The 26,520-nt window shown below is 38.3% G+C and overlaps 1 protein-coding gene across 1 annotated transcript in view; it reads left to right on the forward strand.

Moving 5' to 3' along the window:
- Positions 1-1,121: 1,121 nt before the first annotated feature.
- Positions 1,122-26,520, forward strand: part of ZMAT1 (zinc finger matrin-type 1) — a 42,111-nt gene continuing 16,712 nt past the window's right edge. Inside the window, 3 exon segments of the mRNA XM_070365494.1 lie at positions 1,122-1,381; positions 1,383-1,429; positions 23,793-23,899. Coding sequence (XP_070221595.1) covers positions 1,125-1,381; positions 1,383-1,429; positions 23,793-23,899 — 411 coding nt within the window. The 5' untranslated portion in view covers positions 1,122-1,124.

The raw sequence follows: 26,520 nt of genomic DNA on the forward strand, positions 1-26,520 counted from the left end.
GGGGACAGTGGAAGGGGAAGAGAATAGGAAGTGAAAAGGGAGACTAATAGTGCAAAACTGTGTCCTTTGACTATCTTAACAAGCAAAGGGGAGACAGTGATAAATGGCAGGAATATGAAAATAGATTGGGGGGCTTGAGATCAGAGGAAAGGAGACCAGTGAGGCAAATTCTATAGTTCTGATAAGAGACAATGAGGATTTGAAATAGGGCTGTGGAAGTGAAAATGCAAAGGAGAGCATACCCAAGAGAAACTTTTGCACAGATGCACCATGACACATACCCATCAACAGAGAAATGAATGGATATTTTACAGCATTGACAGTGAGTGAACTACAGCTACATGGATGAATTTCAGAAACAAAATTTTAGCGAAAGTAACAAGCCCCAAAATGCTACCTAGAAAAATACATAAATTTTGTCAAATTTGAAAACAAAACTAAACAACGTGGTTTAGGCATATATCTATGTACTGGAACATATGTAAAAAGAGTATGGGAATAGTAACTAATATGAATCAAGATAATTATTTCTTTGGAATTTGGGGGAAAGATTATGAGGAGATTCAAATAAGTAATATTCTAGTTTTATGGCTGAGTCCTGGATTTCCAGTTTTTTAATTGTAATTTAGATGGATAGATCCATAGTTAAGCAGTACTTTAGGGCTCGTGATGAAAATGCATCGTGACCAAGGCTTCTGCTATTTTTCTGTTCACTGAGGGCTATAAGAACGGTGGGAGAAGATATATTTCAGAGCGATTTTGGTGATGAAATAAATTGGTTTCCAGACATTCTTTTCCTTAAATTGGTTTTAGATTAGCTCCTCCAACGGAAAAGACATCACTGTGTGAAGACCACGTGCTTTTACATCCCGCGCTTTTTGCCCTTTGCCCTTGGCCACTGTCGCTTCCCCTCCAAAGGGAGGTTGGTTACGCCAAGCCGTGGGGGGAAGGGAGGGGGTGGCCCGCGGGTCTGAAGCGTTCCTATTGGTGGAGAGAAGGAGCGAGAAAGAGGCTTGAACCGAAGCAAGGAAAAGAGGGGCTAAGGGGCAGGGCTAAGCGGGAGGCGGGGCAAGAGGAGCTTAACAGGAGTGAGGCGCAAGAGCAATTGTCGGCGCCTCGCTGCGATGGCGGCGGCGCCGAACGCTGTCACACAGCTGGCAGCGGAGTCTTCCCCTCAGGAAGCTACCGTCTCTGTCGCCTTCTCCTCCTCCTCCTCCTCCACCGCCACCGCCTGCGCGGCGGCGGCGGCGGCGGCGGCAGCGGCAGCGATTGTGCCTGCCTCCTCCGCCACCTCCACGTCTGCCTGCCCGCCTGCCGGTGACTGTGGCGGCGGCGGCGGCGGCGGCGGCGGCTTTGGCGGCTCCACTATGGCGGCGGCGGGGAGGGGGCAGTAGTTTTAAAGTAGACACCCGCCCTTGCCTGAGAGAAGGTGAGTTCCCGTCCCGGGGTGTGGGGGAGGCCCCATCTCCTTTGCTGCCTCTCTTCTGCCTGTCCCAGAGCGGACTGGGCGCGGTTCGCCACCGCCCCACCCCCCACCTGCTGTGGCGCAGTAAAGGCCAAGCTCGCCCCGCCCCGCCCCTCCGTTGTATCCCCGAGTGTGCAAGAGGGATGAAGCAGAGAGGGGCTTCCCTACCTCCTTCTGCCCGAAAAGGATGGGGCCCCCCAGGAAAAGGAACTGCAGGTACTCACAAGCCAGGAGTTCGAACGGAAGGAAAAAAAAAAAAAAAAACACTTAATTTCTCTCCCAGCCAGGGCGCTTTAGTGTGCTCTCTCTAGGAATCCGAGGTGTGATTTGGTGAAAGGAGAGAGAGCAAGGTAGAAAAGTGCGCTGGAACTAGAAGGTCAGGGAAAGGGAAGTGGGACTGACGGCGAGAGGGGCAAGAGATGAGAGAGAAACAGCCAAAGAAACGAGAGGGAGGAAATTTCCCTTGGGGAAATTCAGCATCCTTCAGTGTAGAAACTTAGAGTAGTGTATTTAAGGAGAGCCGGGATTAGACATTTGGGGAGGTTAGAGTGTATGTTGAGCTTTAAAGTAGGATCGGTTGGATTTTAGAGTCGTAGGGTCTGGTGGAGGGGGTTGTACCAAGGAAAGAAAAGTGGCAGAGGCACAGATTTCAGAATTTTCTTTGGCTATTTGAGGGTGTAACCTTCTAAAGCAAGGTTTTCATGCCCATCTTTAAGGTGGTTTTGGCTTTAATAAATAATGTACATACCAACACACATTACTCCTAACATATTTCGCGACTATTTCAGCTGAAGTGGTATTTAGATCACACAAAGTACTATATATTTGTGAACAGCCTACTAATAGCAAACTGTAAAATTTGCCATTGAAATGTGTTTTAAAGCAATTTTGGAAATGCTTCTTATCTGGGTGAGACTGAGTCCACCGCAGAAAATCTCTGTAAAGCATTTTGCCATCGTAAATTTCATTATTAATTTCCAGTATATTCTGTTACCCTATGCTGCTAATTTGCCTCCAAAGTGAAAGATCGTGGACCCCAAAATAGAGTAAAATAATCAAAGTTACTTTTTCCTAGAAGTAGAAATAAAAGTATTCCATAAAAATAGTTTTCACATTCTTAAATGGTGTATCCCGTAACCTATGACATCTTTCAGTTTGGAGGAATGGCAAAGCAGAAGAAAATCCCTTACAATGTTTGTCATAGGCACATTACATAAATGGCACTTACTAAATATAGAAGTTAGAAATACACTATACATGATGTTTTTTAAATTTATGATCTCTTTTACTGAAGGCAGCTTTTGAAAGACTTATTTAGTGTCTTCAGTCATCCTGGACTTAAACACAATTGCTCAGGGATGAAAAGTATGAAACCTCCTGGAATTTTTGTTTTTATACCAAAATTTCTGTCTATAACCAACACAAAGGAGAGAACAGTTTTTCAGGAGTCAAGATCACAGTTCAGTTTGACTCACATGGCCTTTTCACAGTAAGGTTTAGGACCAGCATCTTATGGAAAAGATGGCTTTTTGCCTGGCTCTGTGACTGACTTGGTTGCAGTATCTTTAAATATATGCAGGTATTAATGACTTTAAGAGTTACAAATTAAGAAAGTAGTGGCAATACCCTGTCTATACTACTTCTAGCTGGTAAAAATGAGGAGAGCCCTAAAATAGGAGTCTGCTGAATCTAGGTTCTGGTGTTAGTTTATCTGCTAGATTTTTCTGACCCTGAACAGATCTCAAGCTTCCTGGATTTGGGTCTTGACATTTATGAAATACAGGTATTGAACTAGCCAAACTCTAGATCAATTTCAGATCTGAAAGTATGAACCGTGGTTTTGCAGTTCTGCATTGATATTCTTTCAATAGCATTTCCATGGCTGTGCACTAGAACAGTGGTTCATAAACTATAGAAACCTTGACCAAGATTTATGACCTGACATTCAGTGAGTAATACAGTCTTTGTTGTTAGTGTTGATACAGTTTACTAGGATATGAGAAACCAAATATAATTGCTATCTAAAAATTATGTCTTACCATTTCATTTGGGGTAAATATCCTTCATTAACTGTTCAGTCCAAACCAAAACTCCTGACTTTTCACTTAACAAATGAGACATAGTTGATACAGTACACTGTCCAAAATGCTATTTAGATATCAAGTTATTTTTGTTTAGATATTTATAGAGGCCATAAATTGTCACCAGTTATGATAGTGGATAAAGGAGAGGAGAGAAAAATGTTTTTTGGTGGTGTGCCAATATCTTTTGCTTGTTTTGTTTTTTAAGTCCTAGTTTAAAGATGACTAACAAGTGGCAAAGAATTGTCAAGATTCAGATTGACTTAGCAGCAGCAGATTATTACAAATCCACTACAGATAGGACTATTAAAAGTTGTTTGATAAAACATTTGCTGATCCATTTTCAACTATAGTCAATACTCCTGAGGCTTTCATCTGTCTTGGGGTTGGTAATGAGCAAATGTCAGTGGAGATTAGAAATTGCTAAGCAGGGAAGATTAGAAGCTTTTAAAGGCTCCAAGTGGGAAATTGGACCATCAGCTTAAAAACAAATCAACAAATAAATGCCATGTGAACACGTATGAAAAAACACATACGAAGAAACAAATTCATGGAGAGGGGCAAGTCATGAGATTTTCTAGGACCTTTCATATTTCATTCAGTGAAGTTTTTTCAAAAATGTATAATGGCTCAAAACTGAGTTTTCATCCAGTATTGATGTTACCATATGATCATAGTAAAAATCTAAACGAAAATAAACAGAAACCCTCTTGTTTATTTCCCTCTTCCTTTTAAGAAAAAGAAATTATTAAATAGATTCTGTTTTAAATTGGAGGACATCCTGGCATTTTACTTAATGATCTGTTTGCATAGCAATTACCTAACAAGGCTTTCCTTTGTCTTAATGTTCTTAAGTAAAGTTTCAAGGCCAGCAAGAGAAAACCTAGTTAACAGCCTTTTTTTCATTTATTCAGGAATAATTTATTGAATGCCGTGTGTGTGTGTGTGTGTGTGTGTGTGTGTGCGTGCGTGCGTGCGTGCATGCCTGCACCAAACGCTTGGCTCAGTGCCCAGAATATACAGGCAAACTAGACGTAGCTATATTATAGAGCTCTAGACGTAGCTATATTATAGAGCTCAATAGTAGTGCTTGATAGTAAAATTATAAAGTAAAAGTAAAATAGTTGGGGAAAAGACAGTTTTAAGTGTAACTAGTCAGACTTCTAAGCTGTCAAGACTGTGCCATTGTTCATTGTAAATCTGTACTTTGCCCACATTGTCTCAAATATTATAGGCACACTAAAGCAAATCATATGATACATCTAATGTTAGTACTAAGGAAGAATAATTAGCCAACTGTTAGAATTAATTTTTAATTCTCTGCTTTTGGCAGGGTGGGGATATCTGGAGAGAGGTTAATGACCATTTCTAAGTTTGCGATCCTCTGCTTTATTGAGTATCAGTATGTGAAAATATTGACTAAGCATCTAGATTCATAAACATCTATTAAGATTATATTCATCATATATATCTGTTAGGATATGAACTTTGATTCTTTTCCACCTGAAAGCAGTCTTGCAGATCCATTCACATTTACTAACCTGTTGGAATGAGGGACATGGTGACTTTCTGATACAATGTAGTTCTCATGGATCAAGTAAATTAATGAATTTAGACAGGACTTGAATTCAGTTTCTAACTTCATAAGCATGACTGCTGAGCTCGCTAGCCACAGAGTGCTTATGATTTTGAAGGTCAAGAATTTAGTTTCAATATTCAATAAATATTAAACATATAACAAGTACTCCCAATTATTTTGTTAATTCCATTACATTTTATAATCGTTAATATGCCCTGAGAAAGCCTTCATTGTTTTTTTTATTGTGATAATCTGTGTAAATAAAACTTGCCAAATGTATAGGTCAGGTACTAATTTTATAATCTGAGAAAGTAAAGGTACTAGATAGCATTATAGCTATGAGTGTTCATAATGCTGACAGGTACAGATCTGCATTTCTGGCACAATTAATCTATATCTGAAAACTCCTTAAATGGAGTGTGCCCTTTAGGGAAATAAAGAGTTAAAACTCCTTGGCAAGGTTAACATCAGTTCCCTAGTGTCCTACAACTTAGTGTTGAGCTCTGCTCATTCTTTCCTAAGATAATGATGGTATTTAAAGATTGCAAAGGTCAAGTCAGCTATTTCTTAAAAATACATTTTAATCAAGAATGTTTGAGAAAGATTATTTCTAAAGGTACAGTCATGGAGACTATAGCGCATATACTTCTGGTAGAATTAAAATGTTTACTTCTTAGCTTTCTTAATGGCTCCTGATTTAAAATCTGTAACTTAAGAATGAGATATATGTTCATAGTATTGCAGCCAACCCTTTTGAGATTTGCTGCATTCTTTTTTTTTAATTTATTTTTAAATTTGCTGCATTCTTGCCCCTATTAAAATAGAACATGTAAGGCATTCTTTACAATGCTTTTTTTTTTTTTGGCATCAAGATCAATTGGACTATGAAATTCTTACTTCAGCTAAGCATTAAAACAGTTAGTAGCTAGTTCTTACCATAAATATCTGATAAATTGTCTTGAGAAAATTTGATGTTGTGTACAACTAAGTCTATTGTCATGTAACAAATGCAAGTAAGATTCATTTTAGTAAATATAGCCAATTATAAATTAGAGTCACATAATTTGAATAAGCATAAACTTCATATCACATTGTGGTGGTGGTCAGTTGCTAAGCCCTGTCTGACTCTGTGACCCCATGGACTGCAGCACGACAGGCTTCCCTGTCCTTCAGTGTCTTCCAGAGTTTGCTCAAATTCATGTCCATTGAGTCAGTTGTGCCATCCAACCAGCTCATCCTCTGCTGCCCCCCTTTCCTCCTGCCCTCAATTTTTCCCAAAATTAGGTTCTTTTCCAATGAATTAGCTCTTGGCATCAGGTGGCCGAAGTATTGGAGCTTCAGCTTCAGCATCATCCTTCCAAAGAATATTCAGGGTTGATTTCCTTTAGGATTAACTGGTTTGATCTCCTTGCTGTCCAAAGGACTCTCAAGAGTGTTCTCCAGCACCACAGTTTGAAAGCATCAATTCTTTGCTGCTCAGCCTTCTTTATGGTCCAGCTGTCACATCCATACATGACTACTGGAAAAACCTTTGTCAGCAGACCTTTGTTACTATGGGCTTTGGTGAGCAAAGTGATATCTCTGCTTTTTAATATGTTATCTAGGTTCATCATCAGAGAAGGCAATGGCACCCCACTCCAGTACTCTTGCCTGGAAAATCCCATGGACAGAGGAGCCTGGTAGGCTGCAGTCCATGGGGTCGCTAAGAGTCGGAAACAACTGAGCAACTTCACTTTGACTTTTCACTTTCATACATTGGAAAAGGAAGTGGCAGCCCACTCCAGTGTTCTTGCCTGGAGAATCCCAGGGACAGGGGAGCCTGCTGGGCTGCTGTCTATGAGATTACACAGAGTCGGACACAACTGAAGTGACTTAGCAGCAGCAGCAGCAGGTTCATCATAGCTTTTCTTCCAGGAAGCAAGCATGGTTTAATTTCGTGGCTGCAGTCACCATCCACAGTGCTTCTGGAGCCCAGGAAGATAAAATCTGTCAGTTTCCACTTTTCTCCCATCTATTTGCCATGAAGTGATGAGATTAGATGTCATGATCTTAGTTTTTTGGATGTTGTTTTAAGCCAGCTTTTTCACTCTCCTCTTTCACCCTCATCACCAAAGAAAATTTAATTGGAGCGAACAAAGTTTTTCTTACCTAGAACTAAAGACATGTGATGATCTTCTGGTTCTTTTCCTCAGAGATCTTGCAAGGTTTTTAATTCCATTAGAGAGAATGAACCAAATTATAAGCACAGATTTCATTATTCTTTTCTGATTCAAGCCATATATGTTATTCTTTTGTCACAAAAAAAGAAAAAATCTATTTCATCCTAAATTGTCTGGTGTTGTCTAATAGTACTAGAAGGAAATTTCAAGTATGATCATTTGGATTTCACACTCAGTTGCATTTTGTATACATGAACTTTAGCATAATATTGCAGCTATTTGGAGTAGACACAATCCCACAAAGTCCCTTTAAAAATGAGTTTCTGGCAAATGAATCCTCTTTGCTTTTTTTTCCCCCAAAGGCAGATATTCTGGTACAATCTAAATTGCATATATTTGTGTCAACACAGGGAATTTTAGTAATGCTCAAGTCCATGGTCCAAATGCACCTGTATCTAGAATCATATCTTTAAAATATTAACTTCTCCAGTCCTTTATTTCCTATAATCTACCTGGGCCTTAGTTTCATTATTTTGAAATGAGGACATTAGACTAAATCAGTTATAAACTAGAGATAATTTTGCCCCACAAGGGACGTGTGGCAATATCTGGAGATATTTTTGGTTGTGACAACTGGGGAGTGCTACCAAATTCTATTATAGTTAGTAGAGGCCAGAAAAGAAAGAAAGAAAATGAAGTCACTCAGTCGTGTCTGACTCTTTGCAACCCTGTGGACTATAGCCTACCAGACTCCTCTGTCCATGGGATTCTCCAGGCAAGAATACTGGAGTGGGTTGCCATTTCCTTCTCCAGAGTAGAGGCCAGGGATGCTGCTAAATATCCTACAATGCATAGAACAGCCTCTCACAACAATGAATTATCTGGCCCAAAGTGAAAATAGTGCCAAGATTGAGAAACTCTAGACTAGATTATTTCTCAAATTACTCTGATCTGAAATAAAACAATTATATATAATATTAAGTAAAAGGTTCAAAGCTCCTGGAATAGTAAACAAGCATACTTTGAGTGCCTTTGTGTATTAAACATTTAAAAATTTTTTATTTTATTTCATATTCATCACATCCTGAGAGAGGTAATGTATTTTCTAGATGAAAAAACTGGCTCAGAGTGACAAAATAATATTCTCAAGTTTATATAGTTATGGGTAGAGATAGGATTTGAATCTGTTTGACCAACTCAAAAGCTGCTTTTTTTTTTTTTTTTTTACTACTACCCAGTGCTCTACTACTTATTGTTTTACTACTACCTAGTATTGTAGGTCATGGTTTTCTCTCCCATTCCAAGTTATTATGAAAGTTTTATTTGCTCAAGTCATGTAAACATTCCTTGTAGGAAGGAAGTAAAGAGATTAAGCACATTCATTAATAGAAAATTGGTTGATTCATTCTGTAACCAAAGGCTACAACTATACATAAATATAATCAAATTGTAAGAGCATCAAATACATGAACTCTTTTTTATAAGATCCCATTTATAATTTGTCACAAAATCACTCTTTCATTTAAAATAGCCTTGATAAATGTTATTCAGTAGAAGATCATTTGGGTCAAGAATCTGCCTGCAGTGCAGAAAACCCAGATTCAGTCCCTGGGTCGGGAATATCCCCTGGAGAAGAGAATGGGAACCCACTCCAGTATTTTTGCCTGGAGAACCCCATGGACAGAGGAACCTGGCAGGCTTCAGTCCATGAGGTCACAAAGAGTCAGACACGACTGAGCAACTAACACTACACTACACTTGTGGCCCTAATGGTAAAGAACCCATCTGCCAATGCAGAAGACATAAGAGATGTGGGTTCAATCCCTGGATCAGGAAGATTCCCCTGGAGGAGGGCCTGGCAATCCACTCTACTATTCTTACCTGGAGAATCCCATGGACAGAGGAGCCTGGCAGGCTACAGTCCATAGGGTCACAAAGAGTTGGACACGACTGAAGCGACTTAGCATGCAGGCACACTACTGCTAGCAAAACAAAGGTTTATTACTTGTTCATGCAGTTTCTTGAGTGACAAGTTGGCTCTGCAGGTTGTCAACTGCCTTTCATGCCATAGTTCAGGGAGAAGAAGGGTGCTTTGAATTTTTTTCAATATTTTATTTTTTATTGTCATATGCATAATATAAAGGTTTCCATTTTGAGCATTTTCAAGTGTGCAATTCAGTGACATTCATGTTTTTATGCCACCTGCACCACTATCCATGTCCAGAACTTTTTCATTGCTCCAAACTGAAACTTTTGTTACATGACTATATTTCTACACTCTATAGAACTTGCTGATTCTGGAAAAAACAGATATTTAAAAGTTATTCTTAATCTTTTCCATATCCTATGAGTTTAAGCTCTCACTCCATTATCAGACTTAGGTTCTCTTCCCATATTGAACCTAGTTTTTGACAGTACTTCTTTATGACCCATTGCTTTTGTTTTATGTTAAAACACAAAGAAATGGTATCAGCATCAGAAATTCCTGTATGCTTCAAAGACACTATATCCCAGTCCATATTTGAGAGTATACCAGTGTATCATTAAGATCTCACTACCAATCTGCCCTAAGGTGTGCTTTGATTCAGAGTATAAATCTTACAAAGCTATGGTTTTTCCAGTAGTCATGTATGGATGTGAGAGTTGGACTATAAAGAAAGCTGAGTACTGAAGAATTGATGCTTTTGAAATGTGGTGTTGGAGAAGGCTCTTGAGAGTCCCTTGGACAGCCAGGGGAGCAAACTATTCAATCCTAAAAGAAATCAACCCTGAATATTCATTGGAAGGACTGATGCTGAAGCTGAAGCTCCAATACTTCGGCCATCTGATGCGAAGAACTGACTCCTTGGAAAAGACCCTGATACTGGGAAAGATTGAAGGCAGGAGGAGAAGGGGATGATAGAGGATGAGGTGGTTGGATGGCATCACCGACTCGATGGACATGAGTTTGAGCAGGCTCCAGGAGTTGGTAATGGATAGGGAAGCCTGGTATGCTGCAGTCCATGGGGTTGCAAAGAGTCGGACATGACTGAGCGACTGAACTGATGCATATTTTTTCCAGGATTATGATAGCAGGCAAAATATGTCAAGGAATGAAGAACATCTCAGAAGTGCTATGTTAGAAGTATTAAAGCAGTATACTTAACTGGGAGATGTTTACTGTCTATGTTTAAAGCATCTTATTTGCTGCATACAAAAGATGAAATCTCATTTCACAGCATTCAGTATTTTTCATTTGATTTTCTAATATGTAATCTATTTATATACATTTTAATCTTTGCTCTCCAACCAAATTAGATTGAAAGATGCAGGACCATCTCCCATGAATTTGGTGTATTCTTTGTAACTGAAAACTAAGCCACTGATACCTAAATTATAACTAAAATAATACTTCAGTTTGCTAAGAAGATGTTTTCTTTCTGACATTAGCTATAATGACTAAAACCTTATACTCAGAAATATGTGTGTATTGCCAAGAAATACTTGAGAAAGAATCAGCTTTTGGGTTAGGACATAGACAAGGAGATGCTAATAATGGAGGATTAGGGGAAGAAATACTGGGACCTTTTGAAGTTTTAGAACCGTAAAGTGTGTATGAACTGAATAGCTGCTTAATACTTCAAATCATCTTTTTTGCTTTCCTGATAGGCTTATCATTTGGAAAAAGCTAAGATATTTGGGTCCGTCTGTAAGTACCCAACAAAATTTTGCTTCTGTATGTATTCTAAAATACAGTCTTTTCCCTTGACCATCAACCCATGATATAGTCAAGTACAAAAGAAACTACAGAAATGGTAACCTGATACATGATATGTCTGTGATATGTTCTTAGTTATATGGCTAGTTAGTTGCAGGGTAAAGTCTGTAATACAGTCTCCCTCTAGAAAGAGTGCTTTTCACAATCTTATTGCTTTTGGAATTAAAAATTGATATAAGCCCATATTTTAGCAATCAACCAACAAAAATACATTTGTTTCCTATTCTAACCAGTTTAAAAAAGACATGGTGAGAGTATAATGAAGAAAATAAAAGAGAGGAAGATACAAATCTCCAAGTTTCTTCAGCTATACCTTGGTCCTGCTTCCTATCAGAACCAGCTCTTGAAGTCTAGTTCTTTGAGAGAACACTTCAGTTCCTGGCATGTAGTGATTGTTCAGTAAACATTAGTTCCTCTCTCAGCCATCTTCCTCACAGCCAACGTCATTTGCTCACCTTACCCCTACCCCTAATTTAACATCTGCTTCCTGAAGTTGGCCTTCCCCCTGAAAAACATCTGTACTATCACCAGTTTTCTCTCCTATTTTCAGAGCTGGCTATAGGCCATTTTTTTCTGGATGTCCCAAAATCATGTCTCAAGGAGTGGGGATCAGGGTAAAGTAGGGCCTAAAGGAATATTTATTTAGCATCCTGTGTGAATCAAACATATGTTTCTTATATATGCCAAACCTAGAGAGGAAGTTTCTCATTCAAGACTTTGGTCTTTTTAAGAGCCAGCTCTCAGGGAAATCTTGGGCAGACTTAGGTTTGAATCCTGACTCTGACACTTACTAGCTGTGTGACTTTGTGACAATTGCTTGACTTCTCCAAGCCTCACATAGCACCTTTAGAAAGTAGATATCATTACATTCATGTCAAATTTAGGGGAAATGCAGCTTGAGGAGAATTGGTAGTATGGCATGACCTCTGAAAAACAATACCCCATCATTTGTAATTGCCCTCAGTAAAAAGCCACCTTCCACAATCCTCCTGAGATAAATCTGAATGTATATGGGATCTGTTTGGGGGTCCAGAAAAAATCCTATCTATATAACTATGTCCTGGAGGTACAGAGGTTATTCACTTTCAGGTGGAAAAGAAGTTTGCAATTTAGTAAAAAATTAGCATGAGTTAACAGTATGATGTGACCACCCAAAGATGGCAAAGCAATCTTAGGCTGCATTACTAGAAGAAATATTCAAAATAGGGAGCAGAATATACTTAATATTAGTGAATTGTACACTGAAGAATGGTTAAGGTGGTAAAATTTATGTTATATGGGTTTTTTGTTACCACAGTTTAAAAGATTAAGGTGATTTCATTAGTTTGTTCTGATTGTGACCCCCATTAGGGTGATTTGTTTGTGTTACACTTTATGAATGACATGGATTTAGGCAAACTAGTTAGAGATTTACAAATCATGCTGCATGACAGAACTGGGATCAGCTCACAAATAGGCTCAAGAGGAAGGGAAGGAATAAAGATGTAATGGTTCTCTAAAAATATTTAAGAGCACATGTATACCTGTGGTGGATTCATTTCGATATTTGGCAAAACTAATACAATTATGTAAAGTTTGGAAATAAAATAAAATTAAAAAAAATATTTAAGAAGAAAGTGTATGCTTACAATGACTTAAAGGAATAGAACTAGAACTACTGGAAACTCTAAGATAGTGATTCTCAAAGAGTGGTCCCCAGACCAGCAGCATCAGCATCACTAGGGAACTTTTTAAAAATGTACATTCTTGGGGGCCCTATCCTGGGAATATGGAATCAGAAATCCTAGAATGGGGTCCAACAATCTCTTTAAACAAGCTTTCCAGGTAATTCTGATGCATACTAAAGTTTGAGAACCCCTACTGTAGGAAAACAGATTTCAGTTCAACTGAAAAAAGAAGTAAAAATTTGGCTGCTAAAGAAGATAGCAGTGATCTCAACCTTCACTGTGCAACAGAGTCACACACAAAGCTTTGAAAAAACAAAACTATGGCCGGGAACCACTCTCAGAGATTTGAGTTAATTGGTCTGGGATGGAGCCTGGGCATTAGTATGTTCTGATAACAAGCAAGGTGATTATAATGTGCAGCCTGGGTTGAGACTACCTTGGTGGAAGACTCAACAAGGATCACTAGGTTGGCTGTTTAAAGATACTACTTAGGGATCCTATTTACAAACACAGATTCTTGGTCCTCAATCCTGGAGATTTAAATAGATTTGAAGTAGTGCCAAAGACTATTTTCTTTTTATTTCCTCCCTCCTTCCTTCCTTCATTAAAAAAAAATCTCTTCATGTTACACTAAAGCTCTGTTAGCTTGATAAGTATCATTCTAGATGACAAACCTTTGTATAAATCATCTTATTTACGAAAAAGATATTGTACAGTCATTATGGGTAAGGATCTGAGCCTGTCCTCTCGAGCATGGTTGACCATGAGAATGACTTGTGGGTAGATGGGACCACCCACAGAGAGTTTTATTTTGATTCAGCATGTTTGATTTTGAAGCTGTGCCTGTGAATTTGATGTGAAACCTTGATTCAGAATGATTCTTACCTGAAGGTTTGTTTCTGAAATTTTGAATGTAGATTTAATCATCTTTGAATTAGGAAAGTGTGCTATTTAAGTACACCTTTTAAGTACACTCCAATATGCAACATCACTCTGATGTCTTCTTTTTGAATTTTAGATTTTTGCGTGTTTTAATTTCTGATTCACTAAAGTTAACATATTCATTATATTATACCCAAAAGGAGAACTTGCTTTTGACAAGTAATTTTAGATGAATGAATTGGATAAAAGGTCAGAGGTCTACATCCTGCATCAGCAACAGCATTGCTTAAGCTTAAATGCAATAGATCTAAAGGTTTATCATATTCATGGCAAGTTTTAAGCTCAGGCTATAGTTTCCATAGATATGGGTGGCTCTAGTGGTAAAAAACACACCTGCCAATGCAGGAGACATAAGAGAAGCAGGTTTGATTCCTGGGTCGGGAAGATCCCCTGGAGAACATGGCAACCCACATCAGTACTCTTGCCTGGAGAATCCAATGAACAGAAGAGCCTGGCAGACTAGAGTCCAGTTCAGTTCAATTCAGTTGCTCAGTTGTGTCCGACTCTGCAACCCCATGGACTACAGAACGCCAGGCTTCCCTGTCCATCAACAAACTCCCAGAGCATGCTCAAACTCAGGTCCATCGAGTTGGTGATGCCATCCAACCATCTCATTCTCTGCCATCCCCTTCTCCTCCTGCCTTCAGTCTTTCCCAGCATCAGGGTCTTTTCCAAGGAGTCAGTTCTTTGCATCAGGTGGCCAAAGTATTGGAGCTTCAGCATCAGTCCTTCCAATGAATATTCAGGGCTGATTTCCTTTAGGGTTGACTGGCTTGATCTTGCAGCCCAAGGGACTCTCAAGAGTCTTCTCCAACACCACAGTTCAAAAACATCGATTTGGCACTCAGCTTTCTTTATAGTCCAACTCTCACATCCATACATGACTACTGGAAAAAACATAGCTTTGACTAGACAGACCTTTGTTGGCAAATAATGTCTCTGCTTTTCAATATGCTGTCTAGGTTGGTCATAGCTTTTCTTCCAAGAACAAGTGTCTTTTAATTTCGTGGTTGCAGCCCCCATCTGCAGTGATTTTGGAGCCCCCCCAAAATAAAGTCTGTCACTGTTTCCATTGTTTCCCCATCTATTTGTCATGAAGTGATAGGACCAGATGCCATGATCTTAGTTTTCTGAATGTTGAGTTTTAAGCCAACTTTTTCACTCTCCTCTTTCACTTTGATCAAGAGGCTCTTTAGTTCTTCTTCACTTTCTGCCATAAGGATGATGTCATCTGAGTATCTGAGGTTACTGATATTTCTCCCGGCAATCTTGATTCCAGCTTGTTCTTCATCCAGCCCAGCGTTTCTCATGATGTACACTGCATATAAGTTAAATAAGCACAGAGACAATATACAGCCTTGATGTACTCCTTTTCCTATTTGGAATCAGTCTGTTGTTCCATGTCTGGTTCTAACTGTTGCTTCTTGACCTGCACACATGTTTCCCAAGAGGCAGGTTAGGTGGTCTGGGATTCCCATCTCAAAGAATTTTCCACAGTTTTTTGTGATTCACACAGTGAAAGAAAGGATTTGGTGAAGTCAGAAAAGCAGAGGTAGATGTTTACTGGAACGCTCTTGCTTTTTCGATGATCCAGTGGATGTTGGCAATTTGATCTCTAGTTCCTCCGCCTTTTCTAAATCCAGCTTGAACATCTGGAAGTTCACGGTTCATGTACTGTTGAAGCCTCGCTTGGAATTTTGAGCATTACTTTGCTAGCCTGTGAGATGAGTGCAATTGTGTGATAGTTTGAGCATTCTTTGGCATTGCCTTTCTTTGGGATTGGAATGAACACTGACCTTTTCCAGTCCTGTGGCCACTGCTGAGTTTTCCAAATTTACTGGCATATTGAGTGCAGCACTTTCATAGCATCATCTTTTAGGATTTGAAATAGCTCAACTGGAATTCCATCACCTCCACTAGCTTTGTTCATAGTGATGCTTCCTAAGGCCCACTGGACTTCGCATTTCAGGATGTCTGGCTCTATGTGAGTGATCACACCATCGTAGTTATCTGGATCATGAAGATCTTTTTTGTATAGTTCTTCTGTGTATTCTTGCCACCTCTTCTTAATATCTTCTGCTTCTGTTAGGTCCATACCATTTCTGTCCTTTATTGTGCCCATCTTTGCATGAAATTTTCCCTTGGTGTCTCAAATTTTCTTGAAGAGATCTCTAGTCTTCCCCATTCTATTGTCTTCCTCTATTTCTTTGCATTGATTACTGAGAAAGGCTTTCTTATCTCTCCTTGCTAACTTTGGAACTCTGCATTCAGCTGTATATATCTTTCCTTTTCTCCTTGCTTTTTGCTTCTCTTCTTTTCAGAGCTGTTTGCAAGGCCTGCTTAGACAACCATTTTGCCTGTTTGCATTTCTTTTTCTTGGGGATGCTCTTGATCATTGCCTCCTATACAATGTCATGAACCTCCATCCATAGTTCTTCAGGCACTCTATCAGAGCTAATCCCTTGAATCTGTCACTTTCACTATGTAATTGTAAGGGATTTGATTTAGGTCATACCTGAATGGTCTAGTGGTTTTCCCTACTTTCTTCAATTTAAGTCTGAATTTGGCAATAAAGAGTGCATGATCTGAGCCACAGTCAACTCCCAGTCTTGTTTTTGCTGACTGTATAGAGCTTCTCCATCTTTGGCTGCAAAGAATATAATCAATCTGATTTTGGTATCAACCATCTGGTGATGTCCATGTGTAGAGTCTTCTCTTGTGTTGTTGGAAGAGGGCATTTGCTATGACCAGTGTATTCTCTTGGCAAAACTATTGGGCTTTGCCCTGCTTCATTTTGTACTCCAAGGCCAAATTTGCCTGTTACTCCAAGTATCTCTTGAGTTCTTACTTTTGCATTCCAGTCCCCTATAATGAAAAGGACATCTCTTTGGGGTATTAGTTCTAGAAGATCTTGTAGGTCTTCATAGAACTGTTCAGCTTCAGCTTCTTCAGCATTACTGGTTAAGGCATAGACTTGGATTACTGTGATATTGGATGGTTTGCCTTGGAAATGAGCAGAGATCATTCTGCCATTTTTGAGATTGTACCTAAGAACTGCATTTTGGACTCCTTTGTTGACTGTGATGGATATTCCATTTCTTTTAAGGGATTCCTGTCCACAGTAGTAGATATAATGGTCATCTGAGTTAAATTCACCAATACCAGTCCATTTTAGTTCACTGATTCCTAAAATGTCAATGTTCTCTCTTGCCATCTCCTGTATGACCAGTTCCAGTTTACCTCGATTCATGGACCTAACATTCCAGGTTCCTATGCAATATTGTTCTTTACAGTATCAGACTTTACTTCCATAACCAGTCACATCCACAACTGGGCATTGTTTTTGCTTTGACTCCATCTTTCTGGAGTTATTTCTCCACTCTCCTCCAGTAACATATTGGACACCTACCAACCTCGGGAGTTTATCTTTCAGTGTCATATCTTTTTGCTTTTTCATACTGTTCATGGGGTTCTCAAGTCAAGAATACTGAAGTAGTTTGCCATTCCCTTCTCCAGTAGACCACATTTTATCAGAACTCTCCACCATGATCCGTCCATCATGGGTGGCCTACATGGGATGGCTCATGGTTTCATTGAGTTAGACAAGGCTGTGGCTACAGTCCATGGGGTTGCAAAGAGTCATGCATGACTTAGCTTACATGCATCTCTTATATTCGCTTCTTCCTTTCTATGCCTACTGCCCACTTCTGGTTTAACTTCATGACCTTTTTCCTGTTGCCTGTGCCTTTTTCCTAACTCATAGCCCTATTTTAAGTCACTTCTTTACACTTGTTGAATGCAGAATTAAGTCTAAATGCCTTAATGAAGCCATTTATGAGTTAGCCTCATTCCAAGCTTTCAATTATTGTCCTTCATATCCTTGTTGTTGTTCAGTTGCTCAGTTGTATTTGACTCTTCACGATTCCATGGACTGCACATGCCAGGCTTCCCTATCCTTCACTGTCTCCCAGAGTTTGCTCAAACTTATGTCCATTGAGTTGGTGATGCCATCCAACCATCTCATCCTCTGCTGCACCCATCTCTTCCTGCCTTCAGTCTTTCCCCAAATCAGGATCTTTTCCAATGAGCCAGCTGTTCACATCAGGTGGCCAAAGTATTGGAGCTTCAGCTTCAGCATCAGTCCTTTCAATGAATATTCAGGGTTGATTTCCTTTAGGATTGACTAGTTTGTTCTCCTGACTGTCCAAGGGACTCTCAAGATTCTTCTCCAGCACAGAGTTCGAAAGCATCAATTCTTTGGCGCTCAGTGTACTTTATGGTCTGACTCTCACATCCATACATGACTACTGGAAAAACCATAGTTTGGACTGTATGGACCTTTGTTGGCAAAGTAATGTCTTTGCTTTTTATTTATTATTTTTTAATATAAATTTATTTATTTTAATTGGAGGCTAATTACTTTACAATATTGTATTGGTTTTCCCATACATCAACATGAATCTCTTGTGGCTCAGCTGGTAAAGAATCCACCTGCAATTTGGGAGAACTGGGCTCAATCCCTGCTTGGGAGATCCCCTGGAGAAGGGAAAGGCTACCCACTCTCAAGTATTCTGGCCTTGAGAATTCCATGGACTGTGTAGTTCATAGAATCGCAAAGAGTTGGACATGACTAAGTATCTCTGCTTTTTAATAAGCTGTCTAGATTTGTCATAGCTTTTCTTCCAAGGAGCCAGTGTCTTTTACTTCCATGGCTGCAGTCACCGTCCACAGTGATTTTGGAGCTCAAGAAAATAAAATCTGTCACTGTTTCCATTTTTCCCCATTTATTTGCCATGAAGTCATGGGACTATATGTCATGATCTTTGTTTTTTGAATGTTGAGTTTTAAGCCACTTTTTCAGTCTCCTCTTTCACTTTCATCACGAGACTCTTTAGTTCCTCTTTGTTTTCTGCCATTAGGATGGTGTCATCTGCATATCTGAGGTTATTAATATTTCTCCTGCCCATCTTGAATCCAGCTTGAGCTTCATCCAGCCCAAAATTTCACATCGTGTACTCTGCATATAAGTTAAGTAAGCAGGGTGACAAAATACAACCTTCAAGTACTCCTTTCCCTATTTGGAACCAGTCCATTGTTCCATGTCCAGTTCTAACTGTTGCTTCTTGACCTGCGTACGGGTTTCACAGGAGGCAGGTAAGGTGGTCTGGTATGCCCATCTCTTTCAGAATTTTCTACAATTTGTTGTGATCCACACAGTCAAAGTCTTTCAAGTAGTCAATGAAGCAGAAGCAGATTTTTTTCTGAAATTCCCTTCCTTTTTCTATGATCCAGTGGACGTTGGCCATATGATCTCTGGTTCCTCTGCTTTTTCTAAATCTAGCTTATACATCTGAAGTTTCTTGATTCATGTACTGTTGAAGCCTAGCTTGAAGGAGTTTGAGCATTACCTTGCTAGCATCTGAAATGAGCCCAGTTGTGCAGTAGTTTGAACATTCTTTGGCATTGACCTTCTTTGAGATTAGAATGAAAACTGACCTTTTCCAGTCCCGTAGCCACTGCTGAGTTTTCCAAATTTGCTGGCATATTGAATATTGCAATACTTTAGTAGCATAATCTTTTAGGATTTGAAACATCCTAAAATATTTCAAAGAATGTCCAAATTACCACACAGTTGCACTCATTTCACATGCTAGCAAGGTAATGCTCAAAATCCTTCAAGGTGGGCTTCAATAGTACATGAACTGGAACTTCCAGATATTCAAGCTGAATTTAGAAAGGCAGAGCAACCAGAGATCAAATTGCTAACATCTGTTGGATAATAGAAATAGCAAAGGGATTCCAGAAAAACATCTGCTTTATTGACTACATGAAAGCCTTTGACTATGTGGATCACAACAAACTGGAAAATCTGAAAGAGATGGGCATACCAGACCACCTTACCTGCCTTCTGAGAAACCAGTATGCAGGTCAAGAAGCAACAGTTAGAACCAGACATGAAACAAAGGACTGGTTCCAAAATGGGAAAGGAGTATGTCAAGGCTGTATTTTGTCACCATGCTTATTTAACTTATATGCAGAGTACATCATGTGAAATGCCAGGCTGGATGAAGCTCAAGCTGGAATCAAGATCGCCAGGAGAAATATCAATAACCTCAGATATGCTAATGACACCATCTTAATGGCAGAAAGCAAAGAGGAACTAAAGAGCCTCTTGATGAAGGTGAAAGAGGAGACTGAGAAAGCTGGCTTAAAACTCATCGTTCAGAAAACAAAGATCATGGCATTCAGTCCCATCACTTAATAGCAAATAGATGGGGAAAAATGGGAACGGTGACAGATTTTACTTTCCTGAGCTTCAAAATCACTGTGGATGGTGACTGTAACCATGAAAGTAAAAGACACTTACTCATTGGAAGAAAAGCTATGACAAACCTAGACAGCTTATTAAAAAGCAGAGACATCACTCTGCCAACAAGGGTTCGTCTAGTCCAAGCTATGTTTTTTCTGTAGTCATGTTTGGATGTGAGAGTTGGACCATAAAGAAGTCTGAAGGCCAAATAATTGATGCTTTCAAACTGTGGTGCTGGAGAAGACTCCTGAGAGTCCCTTGGACAGCCAGGAGATCAAACCAGTCAACTCTAAATGAAATCAACCCTGAATATTCATTGGAAGGACTGATGCTGAAGCTCCAATAGTTTGACCACCTGATGCGATGATGTTGGGAAAGATTGAGGGCAGGAGAAGGGAGCAGTAGAGGATGAGATTGTTGGACAGCATCACCGACTCAATGGACATGAGTTTGTGCAATCTCTGGAAGATAGTGAAGGACTCGGAAGCCTGGTGTGCTGATGTCCATGGGGTCACAGAGTTGGACCCGACTGAGCAACTGAACAACAAAATACTTGAAATATGAAGTCATATTCTTGACCCCCCCCAGTACCTTTATTCCACTCTTCTATCTGAATTTTATACATTGATTAAAGCTAAGTTCAAAGCCTGTTTTCCTCTTGAAAGCTTTCCCCAAACTTCTCAGCAGGAATACATTGTACCTTATGTCTTATATCACTTATGACATTTTGATCTTTGGATCATAGTTCTTTCTATACACATCTTCCCTGATAAATTGTAAATTTCTTGAAATTAATAGTTATTCACTTGCTGCATCATTTCCAACATGTGGGACAGTTCTGTATGTATAATAGAAAAGGTCAAGATAAAAAGTTTAAGTTCCAGCTCCACGGAATAACACATGTGATAAGTTTTCTTGATTTCAGTGAATCCTAATTTCCTAACCTTCAGAATTTGGGAAATAACACTTACCTCGCAGATTTGTTTTAAGGACTAAAAGAGTAAGCTATTATCTTGTTTACACACACACAAAGGCCTTATCTCTTTCCAAAATGTGTACCATAGTATTTTGAAACTAGCCTCAGTAAATAACAATAAATCTTAATGATGTCCAAGACATTGAGGGTCTGAACTCGGGTAGTGTTATGGTAAATTTAAAGGAAGAGATGGATATCAAATAACATTATAAGCTAGAATGGACAAGAAACAGTGATTTGCTGTGGCTAATAATGGCTGAGATTTTGAGTCTGGAATATCGTACCATTTAATAAAGAAATACAGACCAAGAACTTGTTTGAGAAAATGAGTCAAAGGCAGTAAGTTTAGGCAATACCATTCTAAAGGAAACGTTGTAGGGGTACCAGTAATTTCATGGGCTTCGTGGAAATGTTTGGGTCACCAATAATGAAAGACTATGTTTAAAAAACTCAGCCTTCATATTTCCCAACTTGACTGTCAGTATCAAACCTTGACTATTAGAAGTAGGGAAATCTGGAATTAAAGTTTGATCTAGGAAAGAAGTGAATGTTAAATCTTAGGAATTCTTGAACTTCTAAATTAGTAGTTTCCTTTTGCCTTCTTAATGGAAACTTCCCCTCTGTAACAAGTTACGTTGCCACCAAATGATAATATTTGCTTATTATTACAAATTTTAATAAGTTCAAGATCTTATCACTGTGCTCATTGCATATAGTAGTTAAGGGAAGTCCTGAAATATATTTTAGTTAAACTCTTTACTTTGCTGACTTTACAGTCAAAATTAGAGAAATGATATATTTTAGAACAACCTAAAAATAATTCAGAGGGGATACTATACATTATAGGCATAAATTTATAACTGTTCAACTTGTTTTTGACATGTTCCTTGTTAAAATTATTATTATCTTGAACATGCAATTTAAGTAAGCCTTTTTAGTCCATACAGTGGTACTGAAAACTAAAGCTCAGTTGAAGATATCCAAAATAACTTTTAAAATAAATACTTTTAAAGGTTTTTAAATAGAAAGTCCTACATACTTCTTGCAAAAATTAAAACAGTTGTACAGAAGTTAAAATGTTAAATTTTTTCCCTTTCATCCTTTTCTGGCCTTCCTTCCCAAAGTTAATCATTTTTAAATTTAATTTATATCTTTCCACATATTTATATGTGGTGTATATTTAATCTTTCTTAGTGTTGGAAATGAATGTATTATATTTATTGTTCTACAATTTTTTGTCCATTTGATATGTCATGGGCATTTCACCATGAAAGTATGTATAGTATTAGCTTATTCATTTAAATAGCCAAACAGCAAGCAAAATTTTGATGTTTTGTGATTTATACCTTGTAGATACACTAATAAATTTTGGCAGAATACATTGTAGCTGTTAGAAAGCTTAGTTTGAAGTGTGGACCTCAAGTGTAAATTCAGAAATATTTTGACTTGTGTTATTACAGTGAAAAATGTAGCATAATTTGTGGATGTTATTAATAATACTTTGGGGGCTTGTGTGAGACTTGTTTGGCCAAATGAGTGTGCCAATGTTTGTATAACAATGGAAAATGTTTGCCTACTATAGACAAAGTTTTTTGTGGTTCCGTGTGATTTTTGTGTTAGTTACTCAGTTGTGTCTGACTCTTTGCCATCCCATGGACTCTACCCCACCAGGCTCCTCTGTCCATGGAATTCTCCAGGCAAGAATACTGGAGTGGGTTGCTGTTCCCTTCTCCAGGAGATCAACCCAGGGATCAAACCTGGGTCTCCTACATTGCAGGCAGATTCTTTACTGTATGAGCCACCAGGGAAATATGATAATATTGGACCCATAGCTCTAGATAAGTGACAGTATTATAACAATGCCTTTTTAAGGATTATGTATGTGAGTGCTCAGTTGCTCAATCTTGTCCAACTTTTTCAAGTCTTTGCGACCCCATGGACTGTAGCCCACCAGGCTCCTCTGTCCATGGGATTTTCCACGCAAGAATACTGGAGTGGGTTGCCATTTCCTTCACCAGGGGATCTTCCCAACCCAGGGATCAAACCCCCCACTCCTGCATTTACAAATGGATTCTTTACCACTGAGCCACCAGGGAAGTTATGGGGGTACCAGTAACTTTGTGAGCTTCATAAAATGATTTGGGGCACCAATAATGAAAGGCAGGATTAAGAAACCAACCCTCCGAATTTTGTGTTTTACATGTGGCATAGTGATAAAAAAAAAAATCTGCCTGCCAGTGCAGGAGATGCAGAAGACAGGGTTCGATCTCTGGGTCAGGAAGATCCCCTGAAGTAGGAAATGGCAACCCACTCCAGTATTCTCGCCTGGAAAATTCCATGGACAGAGGAGGCTGTGGGCTACAGTCCATGGGGTAGCAAAGAGTCAGACATGACTGACTGAGCATGCATGCACAAGTACCCATGTAATCGTTAAAAAGGCTTTGTTATAAAACAGTCACTTATCTGGAGCTATGGCTCCAGTGTTACCTAAAAATCACACAGACTTATCATATTAAATAACTTGCTATACCCTACATTAGAGGCAGACTTATTATGCTCGTATTAAATTGCATACTCAATAAGCAAAATGCTTTTACTGTGACCTCACAAGGACTCAGATTTGAAGTGGTGTTCGATCCCTGGGTTGGGAAGATCCCCTGGAGAAGGAAATGGCAACCCACTCCAGTATTCTTCCCATGGTCAGAGGAGCCTGGTAGGCTACAGTCCATGGGGTCGCAAAGAGTCGGACACGACTTGAGCAACTTCATCTCATCTCATCTCATCTCATGAAACGATATGTATTCTAACTATTCATTGATGTGATATATGTCTCACTTCCCTTTATTTTATTCATAGATATAACTTGGAATGAACAGGAAAAGACTGAACTTTTTGCAGATAATTTTTGTCATGTATGTGGAGTGGTGCTTCAGTTTGAATCACAAAGGATTTCACATTATGAGGTAGGTTAAAAACAATGGAAATAGAGTATAAAATAGATTTTTTAATGCAGCAGATAAACTTCATATGTTATCTGGTTTTGATACTTATGAGAATCCTGTGTATTATTTCCCTCTGATAGATGAAGAGCTTGGCTCAGTGAGGAACAGTAATTTACCAGCTTAAGTTTGGGAAATTTGGGTTTAAACTCAGTCTCTTTTGACTCCAAAGCATATTTTCTTTCTTCACATCATTCTGCCTCCCTTTCTATCAAGTCACTGTATGCTTCATGTCCTTGTAGTAAATATAAGGAAAGTTTTATAAGGCTTGAATAGGAAACTATTAATGTGAATCAAGGGATCTCACTGAACTCCAGAATTTTCCTTTACAGTAAATGAAGGATAAAAACAAAATGAACTAGTCTTGCACTTGATTTAACTACATATTTTTAAGCACAATACCATAGAATTCTAGAGCTAAAAGAAGGAATATTTAATGTTCTTACTTCTTTAGTTTATTGATTAGAAAGCTGAAACCCAGAGGAATAGTGATTAACCATAGCTAATCTTGGCATTACTAAGCTTAAAGATGATCTCCTCTGATTTCATATCTAGTATTCTTTCCTTTCATTTAGTTTTGTCTCCCATTTCTACGTCATGTTATCAACTATTGGATTTTTTTCATACGTGGTATCTGTATTAACAAAAGTACCAGATACATTTACTTAAAAGAAATATAATGCCAGTTCTACTTTAAAATCTTGTTTTGCCCAGTACTAATCTTATTGGCAGTTATATCTCGGTCCTTATGTTGATTTGGATTCAACTATTAATACTATAATTATAGATGGTGAGATTGTGTTGGCTGTGGATTGAGAGGACCTAGGTTCACTCAGTCAGTAAAGTATCTGCCTGCAATGCAGGAGACCTGGGTTCGATTCCTGGGTTGGCAAAATCCCCTGGAGAAAGAAATGGCAACCCACTCCAGTATTCTTGCCTGGAGAATCCCATGAACAGAGGAGCATGGCAAGCTACAGCCCATAGGTTTGCAAGAGTCAGACATGACTTAGTGAGTAAACCACCTCAACTAGGTTCAAGCCATTGTTGTGTAATCCTGGCCAAGTCACTTTACCTCTCTGAGCATGTTTCTTCAGGCTGCAAAATGGAAGCTAAAATCTCTCTTACTATTCTTGTGAAAATTAAATGAAATCAAACATTTGAGTGTGCCTAGCACATCCTGGCACCCCAAAGCTCAAAGAGTTAATAAAGAGAAACATATAATCAAGGAGCTCTCTGATAACCATGGTTGGAACCATTTGAATTTAAATTTGAAAAATAGCTTTTATGGGCTTATGAAGTACTTACTATTCAGTGTAGAAAATGTACAAAATTGTGAGAAAATGTGAATCAATCATAAGTCTGTCACTTGTGGGTAACCATCATTTAATTAACTTCTCTTTAGCTTATATGATTCCAGTATGCTTTCTAAACACATACATTTTTACAAAAGAGAATTGTATATGTTGTTTTGCCCTTGCTTTTTCATATAAGAACATATTCTGAACACTTTGTCCTATCATTGCATCTTTTTACTTATCTATAATAGTTTAATGACTATAAAGCATTATGTTATATAATGTTATAGCATATTTTTTATTTAAATTCCAGTGCGATCTATAAGTTTAGTGCTTAAGCTTGTTAAATAACCAACTCAAACTATACATGACTTTCAAACTATATTTGAAAGCACTTCTTTACAAATATCCTGCTTGTAAAGGTGATTTTTTTTCTCTTTAACATACAGCTTGGTTAATATTGTCAGACTATCTCAGCATGTAATATAGGACAGTATGGCAAAAATTTTGAATTTTAATAAGGTTGCACTTATTAATATTTCCTTTTATATTTATGTTTATACATGTTTAAGAAACTATTCTCTGTATTTTTGCCAGATAAATATTTCCTTCTATTCTTTTCTAATACTGTTAAAAGTTTTATTTCTTGGGTTAATGTGTGTGATCCATCTGGTATTTATTTTCATATATGCAAGGTGATAACATTGTTTTCCATACAGATAGTAGGTGTTCCAGCACATTTATTTAACAGTTCATTTTTGCCCCACTGATTTGTAGTGGCATCTCTATCATAAGCTACTTTTCATATATACTTTATTCTCTTATTATGTTTTATTGTATTACTATGTCTGCCTGTCTCTAAAATAATTTCACCTTATTACTGTAGCTTTAGAATATATCATGATACTTGATAGGGGAATTTATATGACAGAAAACTCATTATAAAGTTAAAAGACAAGCCATAGATTGAATGGTATTTATATTCCAATAACTAACAAAGGATTAGTATCTGGACTATATAAATAACTATATATCAGAACAAGGAACAATCCAATAGAAAAATGGGAAAATGATATGAACAGCCTAGAGTACAGATACTTAACTTCAGAGTTGATCATATGGGAAATTCAGGTTAAAATGATAATGAACTATCTTAGCAAAACCATCATACTCGCAAAAATTAAAACCTAATAGCACTTAACACTTAAGAAAATATAGGAAGTCAAAAATACTCATACGTGCTACATTTGGAGTTGTAAACTGCTTCAGCATCTTTGGAGATAAATTGTA

Source organism: Bos mutus, chromosome X (genome assembly GCF_027580195.1).
Source record: "Bos mutus isolate GX-2022 chromosome X, NWIPB_WYAK_1.1, whole genome shotgun sequence".
Taxonomy (NCBI): domain Eukaryota; kingdom Metazoa; phylum Chordata; class Mammalia; order Artiodactyla; family Bovidae; genus Bos; species Bos mutus.